Source organism: Mustela nivalis (assembly GCF_964662115.1).
Source record: "Mustela nivalis genome assembly, chromosome: 13".
NCBI lineage: Eukaryota > Metazoa > Chordata > Mammalia > Carnivora > Mustelidae > Mustela > Mustela nivalis.
In genome coordinates this window covers 2,784,694-2,798,579 of record NC_139032.1, presented here as the reverse complement: position 1 = coordinate 2,798,579, position 13,886 = coordinate 2,784,694, and the positions used below count along the sequence as shown (strand labels likewise).

Here is a 13,886-nt window from a genome sequence, read left to right as displayed (position 1 = left end):
CCATGGCCCCTTCTTTATGTTGTTCAGTACACAAGTCCTTTTTCAAAAGGTGATTTTCAGATATTTTCTCCCATTGTGTGGGTTTTCTTTCTTTTTTTTAAAGATTTTTATTTATTTGACAGACAGAGATCACAAGTAGACAGAAAGGCAGGCAGGGAGAGAGAGGGAAGCAGACTCCCTGCTTGAGCAGAGAGCCCGATGTGGGACTCAATCCCAGGACCCTGAGATCATGACCTGAGCTGAAGGCAGAGGCTTAACCCACTGAGCCACCCAGGCGCCCAGCACTCTATAGTTCTTACGTTTAGGTCTTTGACACGTTTGAGTCAATAGTTAACACACTGCGTGCAGTTGGGGAGGTGGTTCCCTCCTCATTTTTTAGCATGTGAATATACACTCTCCCAGCACCATTTGTTGAGAAGACTGGCATCCCATCACACTGTCTTGGAAAATCAATTGATTTCCCCGTGGAAAATTGATTGATTGTAAATGTGAGTGTTTATTTCTGGGCTGTTTTCGTGCCTCCGCCTGTAGCTCTGATCCCAGGGCGGTCCCACCTCTTTGTTACCTCGGGAGGTTCAGCAGTCGAGAAGTGGGATTCCTCGTGCTCTACTCTTCTCTTTCAATATTGCTTTGTCTATCCTGGATCCCTTACATTTGTACACAAATTTGAGGATCAGCCTCTCAATTTTTGAAAAAAAAAAAAAAAAATCAGCTGGGATTTCGAGAGGAATTGCCCTGAACCCAAAGAGCCATCTGGAAGGTACTGTCACCTGTAAGCACGAAGTGTTTTAATCTGTGACTCAGTTCTTTCTTTTCAACACTGTTTGGAGATTTTCAGGGTATGAAATTTGCACCTCTTATTAATTAATTTTGTTCCTGTTTTATTCTTTTGAAAACTTTTTTTTTAAAGATTTATTTATTTATTTGACAGATCACAAGTAGGCAGAGAGGCAGGCAGAGAGAGAGGAGGAAGCAGGCTCCCCGCTGAGCAGAGAGCCCAATGCGGGACTCGAACCCTGGACCCTGAGACCATGACCTGAAAAGGCAGAGGTCACCCACTGAGCCACCCAGGCACCAGTTTTGTTTTTTAGATCCCACATATAAATGAAATCATACGGCATTTTTCTTTGACTTATTATAATACCCTCTAGGGCCATCCATATTGTAGGAATGGTTTCCTCAATCTCACTTTTAGTTTGTTTATTGCTACTATACTTTAAAACTGTTGTACCCAAGTTTTTGCGTCCCAGAGACCACCAAGGAGCCAACACCAATGCAATCACACGAGGGTTTATTTAACAAGCTTAAGCTTGGGCCTAAGTATACCCGACACAGCGGAGCAGGGACTTGGACCCCGAGGTGACATGTTTAGGCTTGGGCCCAAGTACACCCAACTCAGTGGAGTAGGGACTTGGACCCCGAGCTTAGTTAAGGCAGGGGTATTTATGAGTTCCTGTTATTAAAGCAGGGTGGGGCTTCCTGTTTACTAAATTAGGGTGGAGGTCTCTGGGACTAAAGCAGGGTGGGGCTTCTTAGAACTGAAGTAAAGTAGGGGAAAGTTCTGCCCTTGGGCACAGGGTTCTGAGACGGCTGCCAGAGCTAGGATGGCTGTACTTATGCTAAGGCTAAACCTGAGACGGGGTGGCCTTAGTTTCTCTTGGCCTCCACAAAAAACGACAATTGATTTTTGTATATTGATCTTATATTCTGCAACCTTGCTAGATTCGTTTATGACTTCTAATAGTTTATAGTGGATTCCCTAGGACCAAGTGACCTTTAAACGTATGTAAAGAGACCAGTTTATCTTATGATGAGAGAAATGCAAGTGTAAACTATCATGGGTATGGTTTTGTCACCTAATAAATTGACAGACATCTGAAACTCTATCACTGCATAGGTGTTTTATCTGGTAACACATATACTTCGTTCATAGATCCCACTTCTAGGGGTATAACCTATAGTAGCTGTCTTCCGGTTTGTGCACAGGGTCCCTGGGAGTATTGAAGGAGTATGGGATAGGCAGGCGTGTCATTGTTTCATTTCATTTATGTAAAGGTCAAACACAGGAAAAACTAATCTGTTGAGAGAAATAAACATAATTTTATTATCCTCATAACATTTAATCAAAATTCTTGTTTTTTTTTTTTTTTTTATGATGAGAATTTCCTCCCTCTCAACCTGACCATTGTGCCATCCAACAAAGCCGTAAACCCCCTACCATCAAGGGTCCAGTGTGCTTGGTGTTTGGAAGTTATATCATCCTTTCCATGAGCATTCCATTCAGCCCAAAGCTGTCCCCCAACATCATTACCATAGACTTCTTCATAGTCTCCTGTAGTTTATGATTCTCGAAATTCTCCTCCAGATAGCACAAGATTGATTCAACAGCCGCCCCACAAACCCCACTGAACATCTTTAGCTGTGTCTTCCTGGATGGTGAAACTCCCTTCTGCGTGTACAGGGCTGTCCAGAATTTATTTTGATTCTTGATATAATCTTGTAAGAGTAGGTAATGAGAATTTAAACTGCCCAGTGTCCTGGCATCTGAATCCCCACAAGCAGCACGTCCTGATAAATCCACAGGTTCCAGTATTCCCGAAACAAGTCATATGTTCATCTCTATCCAACAGTTCATCTCTATCCAACATCTAAATCCTTACTTTCCTTCAGGAGTTATACTGGTAAGGACGGATCTTGTCTCTGCCGTCTGGATTTCGCAACGGGGTGGCAGACGGGCAACACACACATAAACAAATCAATATTTTATGGGAATGCAAAGGAGAATCAGTGCTCTGAAGAGACACACAGCACGTACGTTGCAGAGACCAGAGAACAATCGACACATGCAGGTGGTCATGGCAGGCTTCTCAGGAGACATTTGAGCACATTTATTTGCCCGCTGTGCAGAGAATGACCGGGAGGGGCCCAGGAGTGAACCAGGGGAGGAAGCTGCCAGTTGGCCAGAGAGCTGAACTCTGCTCCTGCCATTTCTCTTGGAGTCATTCTTTCTGCAAACACTTCCTTCACACCACGTGACAGTCCCTCCATGAAGTTGAAACGTTCTTGTGGCCGTGGATGTAGGCTAATATGGTGCCTGGGCTGTTCAACATTTGTTAAGCCAGGGGGTAGAAAGGCTCTCCGGGCTCTCTTTTTTATTTGGCAGGGCGCTGACAGTTTCGATGGCCCAAGAGAAGCCTGGTAGGGGCAGGCGCTCAAATTTGTGATTTTGGGGACGCCTGGGTGGCTCAGTTGGTTAAGCAGCTGCCTTCGGCTCAGGTCATGATCCTAGTGTCCTGGGATCGAGTCCCACATCGGGCTCCTAGCTCAGCCGGGACCTGCTTCTCCCTCTGCCTCTGTCTGCCATTCTGTCTGCCTGTGCTCACTCTCTCCCCCTCTCTCTCTCTGATAAATAAATAAAATTAAAAAAAAAAATTGTGATTTTGCTGAAGTTCCAGGAGCAAGTTTTTAAGCCAGCAATGCCTGTGGAGAGACAGGATTCCTAAGGGGAATGGTCCTCTGGCCCTTCTTGTCCCGGGGTGAGGGGATTATGACAGGCTGGCTCCCTCCCCCTTTAGAAGAAGCTTCTGTGTGGGATCTACCTGATGGTAGCCGGTGGCCAGGCCCCTCCCATCAGAGCGGAAAGAGGGGATTTACACCCTCCAGTTGAGGTGGACCCTGGGGGACCCTGGGTGTGGGGAAAGGGGTCAGCGGCCAGGGTCTAGGCCTGGGACTGCGTGGCCCTCCAGAGCCTGCATTAGCATCTCTGGAGAACCTGCTTTTTTCCCTGAAGGATTACTTCCCCTAGAAGAGTAGCATCTGGACTGAAATTGTGCAGCAAACCTGGGAAGCCATCTGTAGTCCACAAATGGTGTGCAGGATCCTCAGTGAACCCCTTGCTCACTCTGCTCTAGTCCAGGCAGTGGACATAAAACAGAGAATGGACAGAAAAGGTCTTGCCAGAGATCAAGTAAGTGACAGGAGGGTGAGAAGAGGCTTGGAGAATCCAGCCTCCAGGGGCCCTGAGCGGGGTATATACCTGGAGAAGTTCCAGGCAGAGGAGACCCTGCCCCTTCCTGAGCTTTCCTTACCCCTCCCCCCAATTTCTGGCCCCACTGCCGACCATGCAAGCAAGCTCTGGACACCCTTGCACCAGATGACAGTGTTAGACCTCACGCATCCTTCTGCATAGTGTGTATCAAGATGACTTTCAGGGGGAGATCTAACCCCAGTGCCCAACAGGACCAGCACAGAATTGATGCCCCTGTCCTGGTAAGGCTGCCGTTCGATCAGGATTCACGTGCTAGGGATGCCTCATTAGCACAGCCAGAAATCTGGAGCCACAGGTGGGAGTGGATGGGCCAGCCTGAGCTCCAATCATAAGGATCAACATATTAGACAGGAAAGAAGCCCAAGTGTTCTCAGTTCAACGGCTTTTGCTCCCACTGCCCAGGGGGGTCCAGGGGTACTGGGCCAACGGGAGGATGATGCAACTAGCCAATAGGGAGAGAGCCTCCCTTTCTACAAAAAGATGGAAAGCTCATCAAACTCATCCACCTAGAGGCTAAACTAATACAAATTATCCTTGTGCACAGTGTATATGATGCATATTGAATACTTTTTGCTGTGTTGAACAACTGGATTATTTTATAATAAATATAATTTGAGGGGCACCTTGGTGGCTCAGTGGGTTAACCCTCTACCTTCAGCTCAGGTCATGATCCCAGTTCTGGGATCAAGCCCCGTACTGGGCTCTCTGCTCAGGTGGAAGCTGGGAGCCTGCACCCCACTCTGCCCACCCCCCTGCGTGCCTCTCTGCCTACTCGTGATCTCTGCCAAAGAATAAAAAAAAAAAAAAAAAAAAAAAAAAAAAAAAATCTTAAAAACAACCAAACTTGAAAAGGCTTCTTAAGTTTGGTTTTTAACTAACACAAGGTCAGTGGGGTAAGTATACCAATACACCAAGGTTTGCTCTTGGTCTAAGCTCACCTCACTCCTGTATCACAGATTTATTAATCTGGGCAGAAACTTGCTCTCCCCAAATAGGAGCCCAGGGACCCAACATTAAGAGACATAGCCTTAGAGGGGCCTGGGTGGCTCAGTTGATCCAGCGTCTGAGTCTTGGTTTTGGCTCAGGTCATTATCTCTGTGTTGTGGGATGGTGCCCTGTGTTGGGCTCTGTTATGTGATGGGTGTGGACCCTGCTTGAGATTCTCTCATTCCCTTCTCCCTTTGCCGACCCCCCCCCCATGCTCTCTAGATCTTTCTTTCCCAAGTACATAAATAAAATCTTAAAAAGTGAGAGAGAGAGAGAGACAGACAGACAGACATAGGCCGAGCAGAGGCTGGACTATTAACAATTTATATTTACCAGCAACAAAGTTGCTGCAGGAGAAAAGATACATGTAGGGGCGCGTGTGGCTCAGTGGGTTAAAGCCTCTGCCTTTGGCTCAGGTCATGATCCCAGGGTTCTGGGATCCAGCCCCACATCTGGCTCTGCTTCATGGGGAGCCTGCTTCCTCCTCTCTCTATGCACCTCTCTGCCTACTACTTGTGATCTCTGTCAAATAAATAAATAAAATCTTAAAAAAAAAAGAAAAAGAAAGGATACATGTAGGCTCATCTGACCTAATCTCCAGAAGTCAAGTGTGGTTGAGAAACTATAAAAAACAAAACAAACAAAACTGCGACCTTTAAGTTTCTGGAAATGCTTGGTTAGCAAGTTGGCAGGTGGCAGGGACTGCTCCCTGAGCCTCCCATCCTAGAGATTCTTGACCTAACTGTGGCTCCACTTTTCCAACTCATTGTTCTGAAAAATTTCAGTTTTCCAGAGAAGTTGAACTGGACAGTGAACACACATACACCCATTATTTAAATGCACCAATTGTTAATGTTTTGTTACATTTGCTTTATCTCTAGATAAAATACATCTGTTTCCGAACCATTTGAAAGTAAGTTGTAGCCACCAGGAATCTCCACTTGAAATAATTCAGAACAGATCTCCTAAGAACAGGGCAATGCGACAGACGTCATCACACTAAAACATTTAATAATTCAGCAGCAGTCTGAAATACATTTCATACAAAAAAGTCCTCCAGCTGTCCCCCAAATCTCTTTACAGCTTCTTTCCTGCAAAGTGGTGTAGGATTGAAGGTCATGTGAAGAACTTGGTTGTGCTCTCTACATCTGGCCCTGAGCCCCGAGCTTTTCTGATTGGTTTGATACTGACTTTTTGAAAAGTCCAGTGGAGCTGTTTTGCACAATGTCTCTCAATGGATTTGTCTGATTTTTTTCCCCTGTAAATAGATTCATTTAAAAAATCTACAGATTTACATGGCTGATGTACAAGCCTATTTCTGACCTTCAGCATGCTAAAGAGCAAGGCTTCTCTGGGGAAGGTGGGTCAGATACTTCTGGTTGAAGGACTTGGTGGTTGCCGGCTTGGGAGGGAGGCCTTTTCCCACCTGGGGTTGGCTCACCTCCCTGCCAGTGCATTGTTGACAGCTCCCAGTGGTCATCAGCAGAGGCAAAATTTAAACCCGGGCTTCTCCAGGAGGGACGGGGATGGGAAAACGCAATTGGCTTTCTCTGGAGACCATTTTGACCGTCATAATGTCGGAGAAGGTGCCTGCTAGCGGCATCAAGTGGGTAGAGGCCAAGGATGCTGCCAAACACCCCCTCAACAAAGAATTACTCAGCCTCAAATATTCACAGTGGCAAGGTGGAGGCACGGAAGGGACAGCACTGACCCGCTGCCTCCTTGACACCAGCCTGCTCCCCCCGCTCCTGATCTGCTCCATTACCGTCCACGCCAAACCGAAGCAACGACCTCGCAGCGCTCAGTGCTTCTTCACTGCTGACCACAGGGCCACACTCCTCTGTGTGTCTAAACGGGCTCTCCAGTTGGCCTGCTGGGTCCCCGCGCACGCCACGTGTGCCACCCGAGACGAGCTTTGATTGCCACAGCAGGCACGCACAGCCCTATCTGGGAGAAACGGAAAAGGTGCCAGGCAGATCCCGCGGAGCTTGCTAACCACGGGCTGTGCGCCAGGCCAGCGCCCAGAGCGCTCTCCAAGCCCCGCCATCCGACCTGACAACGCCGGGTGAGGCGCTTTCCCACGACACCGCCGCCCGACTGCACTCGAGGAACCACAGCGGTCCCGCGCCCTGCCGGAGGACACCGGGCTGCTGGGGCCGGGAAGAAAGCTCCTGGCCCCGGGGTGCGGGCGGCGCGCGCAGCGCTCCCGGCTGGGGCGCGGGGCTTAGAGTCAACCTTAAGGTCCTGCACTGAACTCAGCGGGAGTCCAATGTCCTCGCTGCGTCCTCTCCCCCTTCCTCCCGCGCACAGCCCACGCGCACTCAAGGGGCATCTTGGGCGCAGCGAGTCCACGGGTTCACGAGTGGCCGTGGGAAGGCCTGGCTCCCCATCTCGAAGGAGAGCTGCTCCACCTTCCCCGCGGGCGGTGGGGGCCGCGCTCTCAAGGTCACACGTGGGTGGGCGAGGTCCGGGTCCGCGCGGACGGGGCGAGGGGCGGCGGCGGCGCAGGGCGGCGGCGGGAAGCGGGCCCGCGCGGGAGACCGGCGCGTGCGCTGCGGCGAGGCCCCCACGGCCGTCCCCGGCCTCACCGGCCCCGGCGGCGCGCGCGGCAGGACGTGTCGCGGCGTCAGTGCCGGGACCAGGGCCGCGCCGCCCGCGGAAGCCCTCCCGCCACGCGGAAACGAAACTTCCCAGGATGCGTGACTTCCGGCGCAGGCCGCGGCGCCCGACCCCGGGGCTCGGCGCCCCGAACATCGCCCCCTCCCGGAGCGCACCTGGGGCCCGGCCCCGCCCCGCGGCCGCCCCGGGCCCCGCCCCGCCCCGCGGCCCCCGGCGCCGGCAGGTGAGACGCGCGCCCGGCCTCGCCCCTCGGCCCCGCCCCGGCCGCCCACGCCGCCACCTGGCCAGAGCGGCGCCAGGTCGGCCCAGCTCGGTCCCGCGCGCCCAGGCGCCAGGTGAGCGGCGCCAGGCCCCAGCGCCCCGCGGGCCCAGCCCTGCTCCCTTCCTCCCCGCCGCCAGGTGAGAGCGGCACTAAGCCCGCCCTGCTCTGTTCTCCGCCAGCCCCGCCGCCAGGTGAGCAGCTCCAAGCCCGGCCCCGCCGCCAGGCCCCGTCCCGCGCCGTCCCCCCCATCCCCTCGGCCGCCAGGTGAGTGGCGCCATTGCCCGCTCTGCCGCCCACCGAGCCCCGCCCCGCCGCAGACCCCGGTCCGGCTCCCTCTCGCCCCGCCCTCCGTGCCGCCAGGTGCGCGGCTCCAGGCCCCGCCCGCCGCCCTCCAGGCCCCACCCAGACGCCGGAGCCCGGCCGCGCTCCGCCCCGCCCCACCTGCCTCGTCGCGGGGTGAGTAGCGCCCAGTCCGGCTCCCGGGACTCCTCCCACGGCCACGCCAGGCCCCGCCCCGCTTCCAGGTGAGCGTCGCCGGATCCAGTCCCGGCTCCCGGCCGAGCCCCGCTGCCCCCCAGACCCCGCCCGGCCTCCAGGCCCCACCCGCTGCTATGGCGCCTGCGCAATGCGGCCCGTCAGGCCGGGGCCGGGCGGCGCGGCCGGCGCAGTCGGCAGGCGCAGTGCGCGTGCGCCGTGCGGCCGGGGGCGGGCGGCGGCGGCCGCGGAGCGGAGCGGGGGCGGGGCGGCGCCGTCTGGCTCGGTCGGGCCGGGGCGGGAGTGTGGCGCGGGACGGCGGGGCCCGCAGGCTGCGGACGGCGGCCTGGGCGGCCGGCAGGTAAGACCCGCGCGTCGCCGGGGAGCGGGCGCCGCTCGGGAGGGAGGGGGCGCGGGCGGGGCGCGCTGCGGGCGGCGGCGCCCGGGGAGTGGCGGGCGGGCCGCGGCGCATTGTCCGGGCGCGGGCGGCGCCTGCACAGCGCCCCCTGCCGGCCGGGCCGCGGGGCGGGGGGCCTCGGGCTCGGGCCGCGCGCCTTTGTTCGCCGCCCCCGCCAACATGGCGGCCGCCCGGCCCGCCCGGCCGCGGGCCCCGCGCGCTTTGTTCCGCAGGCCCGGGCGCCGGCGGGCGGGGGGCGGCGGGGGCGGGGCGCGGCGGCGTTGCATAACCCGCCGGGCGGGGCGGGGGACGGGACCCCCGGGCGGGGCGGGGCGGGGGGAGGGGCGGGGCGGGGCCGCCGGCCGTCCTGCTCTCCTCCCTGCGGGCTCGGGTGGTCTCCCGCCCCGGCCGGGGTCTCCCCCTCGCGCCCCCTCATCCCGGTGACCTTGAGCGCGCTGCGCCCCGGGCGCCGGGATGAGCCGCAGGGCGCGGAAGCTTGCGCAGTGCCCGGGGTGGGCTGGCGCGCCTCCCCGGCCCTGGTCTGGGGGCGCGCGGTGGAAAGGGCCGGGAGGGGGGCGCCCCGCGCGTCTCGGTGCGGCGGCTGGTCCTGGCGCGTGTGCCGGCGGGTTCGTGTCTGGGCGGGGAGTTTCCGTGCCCGTCGGGGCTGTGTTGGCGAGTCCATCGGGAGGCCGGCAGGACAGCCTCAGCCGAGTGCCGTGCGTGGACCGCGGACCGCAGGCCTGCCCAGATGCCAGCACCTGTAACTTTCTTGTGTTGGAATTTTCTGGAAGGAGCTCTGCAGTCTGGAAGGGCGATGGAGGGGGCAGTCCCGGCCTTCTGCACCGCTTTTGTTAGGAAAGCCTGCCCTTGGGTGTTCCCAGGGCGGGCCGAGTGCGTGAAGGCCCTTCGGAGGTGGTGGCATTTCACACGGGGTCAGGGAGGGGGGGCTTCCCTCGGCCTGGGTGGGTGGGCAGCACCCCCAAGTCACGGCCGCCGGGCATTTGCAGAACATTCATTCTTAGCCTTGATGACAGCAAGTGAAGGTCGCACAGTTTGGGTCAGAATTACAGATAGTGGGTATTAGCTTCTTGTAGAAATAAAAGAGGATTTTATCCTCATCTTGAGTAGCGAAGTGATGTTAAGATGCTGCGAAATGGGTAAGGCAAGAAAAGGCCTTTCTTCTTGTGCTTCATGTTTAGCATAGAAATTTTTTAAAAAGACTTCGGCGGGTCCCAGGAATTTTGCTAGCACTGCCCTGTCAGTACCTTCCGTTCCCAGTTCAGGATACAGTAACGGTATTTACTTAGTTGCTTAAGGTGGTGTGTTATGTGTGTACGCATTGATGTGACGGGGAGGGAAAGAGAGCACGAGCCGGGGGAGCAGCAGGCAGGGGCAGAGGGAAACAGGTTCTCAGCTGAGCAAGGAGCCTGTGTTCGGGCTCCATGTCAGGACCCTGAGACCGTGCCGTGAGCTGAAGGCAGACGCCTAGCCATCTGAGCTGCCCAGTGCCCTCTAAGGTAGTGTTTGTGAGGCTCGTTCTGAGATGCTGCAGGAAGAACAAAGGGTTCCTTGGTCACCTCAGTTTGGGAAACCGTGCTGCTCTCTGTCCTCCCTTAGGGTCAGAGTTAACAGCATCAAATACTGTAGTGCTGTTTCCATAGTTGGCTGCAGATCTCGTTTTGTTTTGTCTTCCTTCAGCACCCGTGAAATCCAGGTCACAATGAAACATTGGTGGTTGCTCTCCTCAGAGTGCATCCTAGGTAGTTTCCATACCTGTACCTTCACTGGGGACCGGCAGGTTGGTGTGGTTTGTGAGTGCGTGTGCATCTCGTGGACAGTCTCTCGGATCTGGCTCTTCGTCTTAAGATAGGAGAGTCATTAATTCGACGTTGTAAGTGCGGAAATTTAATTACAGTGTTTTCATTTCCCGGTGACTTCACCTGATTGCGCACACACTCATAGCTTGACTTGCTGCACTTCTTAATTTTTAGCATTTTTTCCTGGTACATTAAAAATATGTGGTAAAGATACTATATCTGAAGGATTAATCATATGGGTTATTTATAGATTAAAAACAATGCTGTTGAGTATATCTTTTAGTTTAGTTAGCAGAGTCTTTATTGCTGAGAAAGAGCAGTCAATACGTATCTACGTAAATACTTATTTATATTTACTGATGCCTTAATTAAATGTTTTCTTTGCTGTTCCTTGAATGAGAAGAACTTGGAGGAGGGCATCAATTATTTTGCCCAAGTATTTTGTTCGATTTGGCAGACATGGTGTTGTGAAAAGGCTGTAGACTCTGGAGTTGGCCTTGGAGATAGCATGGCCTTCAGCTCTGGAGAGTCTGGGTGGAAATCCAGCCCCACAGGTGACTGGTCTGAAGCCACACAGGTGATTCCGCCTACCTCGTGGACTTGCCATTTCTCAGATGTGAACTGGGAGGAGACACGCCCCACAAGGCTGTTGCAAGAATTAAGTGGATTTGTAGGGTTCTCAGGGCAGTCCTGAAATGCAGTCACCACTGCCAGTCATTGTTGATTTCCTTCCCTTCCTGCTTTTGAACTTTGCTGTAGTTACTAGCATGGTGTCGTTAATGTTGAGGTGAATGGTTTACTTAGTTATGCGCCAGTATTCAATGTAATTTTAATTCTTTGTTGGGTGCTTATGGGCTTAAAATTGCCATAAGTTCTTACTGAAATGCATCATGTGTGGGCACAATACATAAAGATGTGCCCTTGTAGACCTACCGTCTGGTAGAGAAGATAGGCATGTACACCATGAGGGAGTTTGATGCTGAGGGCATCTGGAAGAGAAGGCAGTGCTCCAGCAGGGTCAAGAGTGTAGAGCAGGAGAGCAAAGAAGTCCAGGTGGAGGGACAGTAGCAGCAGAGGCACCTGGAGGGTATTTGAGACCATCCTGGATTTGAATCCCAACCAAAGATTGATCTGTGTTAGCATTTACTTGTATGAGTGTGTTTGTCTGTTGAACAGGTCGAGAACATCTACTTCGTCAAGTGTCAGCCTCTAGGGCTCTGTAGTGGGTGCACCTTGGGCATCGATGATGGTGATGATGACGTTATCACTGCTGACATCACCTGTAGTTCACATGGCCGGTGTTTGTGGCATGAAGTCAGGAGCAGCTTTTACATCATTCTGCATACCCCGTCAAGGCTGCTGGTGTGGGCAAAAGCCTTTCGAAGGCATTACCAGCATGAAAGGTGGCCCTGGAGGAATGTACTGGCGCAGGATCTCTAGTCCAGCCTGTGGGAGGTGGTGGATGAAGTCATTTGGGATGAGGGAAATTGGTCTGGAGTCACTAGAATGTTAAATGTGTCGAGTTTTGGGGGCAGAAGGGGTGGAGGGAGAAGGGTCCATTCAACGTGGATGATGTTTTAGCCAGTATTGACAGTGTAATTAAAGAGACTAGTAAAGCATTTTTATACCATTGTAGATATTTTTAGACTGTAGTACCCTCTTTTTTAAAAAAAAAGGCAGGGACTCTGGCTGGCTCAGTTGGAAGAGCATGTGACTCTTTATTTATTTATTAATTTATTATTTTTAAACATTTAATTTAATTTAAATTTTGTGTGTCTGTTTGTGTGTGTTCCATGCAATACGTGCCCTCCACAGTACCCACCACCAGGCTCACCTAGCCCCCTACCCCCTCCCTTCCAAAACCCTCAGTTTGTTTCTCAGAGTCCACAGTCTCTCATGGTTCGTCTCCCCCTCTGATTTCCCCCAACTCACTTCTCCTCTCCATCTCCCAATGTCCCCTGTGCTACTCCTTAGAACATGTGACTCTTGATCCTTAGGGTCATGAGTTCAAGCCCCATATTGGATTTAGAAATGACTTAAATAAAAATAAACAAGGTGGAACAACTTTTTTTTTTTTAACTTAGATTATATTTGTTTATAGTAAGTTCAATTTGTTTATAGTTACATCCTTATAGCATAGGTGTAATTTTTGGACCTGTTTGTGTTTAAATGAGCTCTGTAGTCCTAGATACATGAATCTATGTTTATAGATTTATATGTGAATGTATGTTTATATATTAGCTAGTTGTATATCTTAATCTTAATTAGCTAGTTATATATCAATATTAATTAAAATATTAATTAATTGCTTAATATAATAATATTAATTAATCTTGCTTAATATTAATAGGTCCTAACAAGTGATCAGAATGTCCTTTTTCTAGTGTACAGGGTTGGGTTGTTGTTAGTATCTTTTTGCTTTTTTCTCTTTTGAAACCACTGTGGACCCATGGATTTTTGTGTATTCAGTGTGTTTTAATCAAGTAGTCCTCATTTTCCTCACTTGGGCATGGTGCAGTTCCTTTAAGCCGAATCTCTGTCCTTGGATGCCACCCCATTCATCTTTGAACCGTTTGTTGCTTTCTGATACTAGATGTCTAAGACTTTGTGCTTTCCTGATCAGCTAGTTCTTTCTGCTCCTTCTATTGGGGTTGGAACTTAGATACCAAAATCTGGTGCAGTGGGTCTGTATTGCTACTGGGATGTCTCTACTCTCATTGGACAGATTGGGAAATACATAAAATTTGATTTTATATTGATATTTTCCGTTTAAATGTAACATTTAACATTGCAGGGTTTTTACTTTATCATTTTTTCTGTAACGTCAAAGATTTGCATTCTTTGCAACTTTGCTTTCATTGTTCTGCTGTATATAAATGAGGTTTGAAAACACCAATAACAAAGTGTTGTTTGTATTTCATTACAGTTCTTCTGTTCTTAAAAGTTCTTAAACTGCGTCCACGTATGGATGCACAGTTGATGTTCTGAATTATAAAATGACTTAAAAATACTTTTTTCTGATTATGTTACCAGTTTAATTGCTAGTTTGGCTTATTTGTATGAAATCTTTATTTATTTTAAAAAAGATTTTATTTATTTGACAGAGACAGAGATCACAAGTAGGCAGAGAAGCAGGCAGAGAGAGAGGAGGAGGCAGGCTTCCTGCTGAGCAGAGAGCCGGATGCGGGGCTCGATCCCAGGACCCTTGGATCATGACCTGAGCCAAAGGCAGACTCTTTAACCCACTGAGCCATCCAGGCGTCCCCAAATCTTTAGGTTTTA

General features: G+C 51.9%; 2 protein-coding genes across 5 annotated transcripts in view; one reads left to right on the top strand and one right to left on the bottom strand.

Annotated features, from left to right (window-relative positions):
* Positions 1 to 1,886: 1,886 nt before the first annotated feature.
* On the bottom strand, positions 1,887 to 8,499 carry LOC309845852 (uncharacterized protein). 4 transcript variants are annotated; one of them, XM_082694240.1, is made up of 4 exons: positions 6,801 to 8,107; positions 5,369 to 5,557; positions 3,445 to 3,480; positions 1,887 to 3,236 (listed from the first exon to the last, which is right to left on the bottom strand). In XM_082694240.1, exon 1 carries the CDS (start codon positions 7,787 to 7,789, stop codon positions 6,884 to 6,886), a length of 906 nt encoding a protein of 301 aa, XP_082550366.1. In that variant the 5' UTR covers positions 7,790 to 8,107; the 3' UTR covers positions 1,887 to 3,236; positions 3,445 to 3,480; positions 5,369 to 5,557; positions 6,801 to 6,883. The 4 variants fall into 4 exon arrangements, 2 of the variants coding, with proteins under 2 accessions (XP_082550366.1, XP_082550365.1); XR_014301533.1 differs by lacking the exons at positions 5,369 to 5,557; positions 6,801 to 8,107 and adding an exon at positions 8,358 to 8,499; XM_082694239.1 differs by lacking the exon at positions 5,369 to 5,557.
* Positions 8,500 to 8,620: 121 nt separating this feature from the next.
* SPIN1 (spindlin 1) overlaps positions 8,621 to 13,886 on the top strand; it is a 76,302-nt gene continuing 71,036 nt past the window's right edge. The window contains 1 exon segment of the mRNA XM_082694242.1: positions 8,621 to 8,751. The gene's annotated coding sequence lies outside the window, so the exon portion shown is untranslated.

What these genes read in the sequence shown, in the direction of transcription:
- LOC309845852 (XM_082694240.1), bottom strand. Translation starts at nt 7,789, where the DNA reads ATGTTCGGGGCGCCGAGCCCCGGGGTCGGGCGCCGCGGCCTGCGCCGG.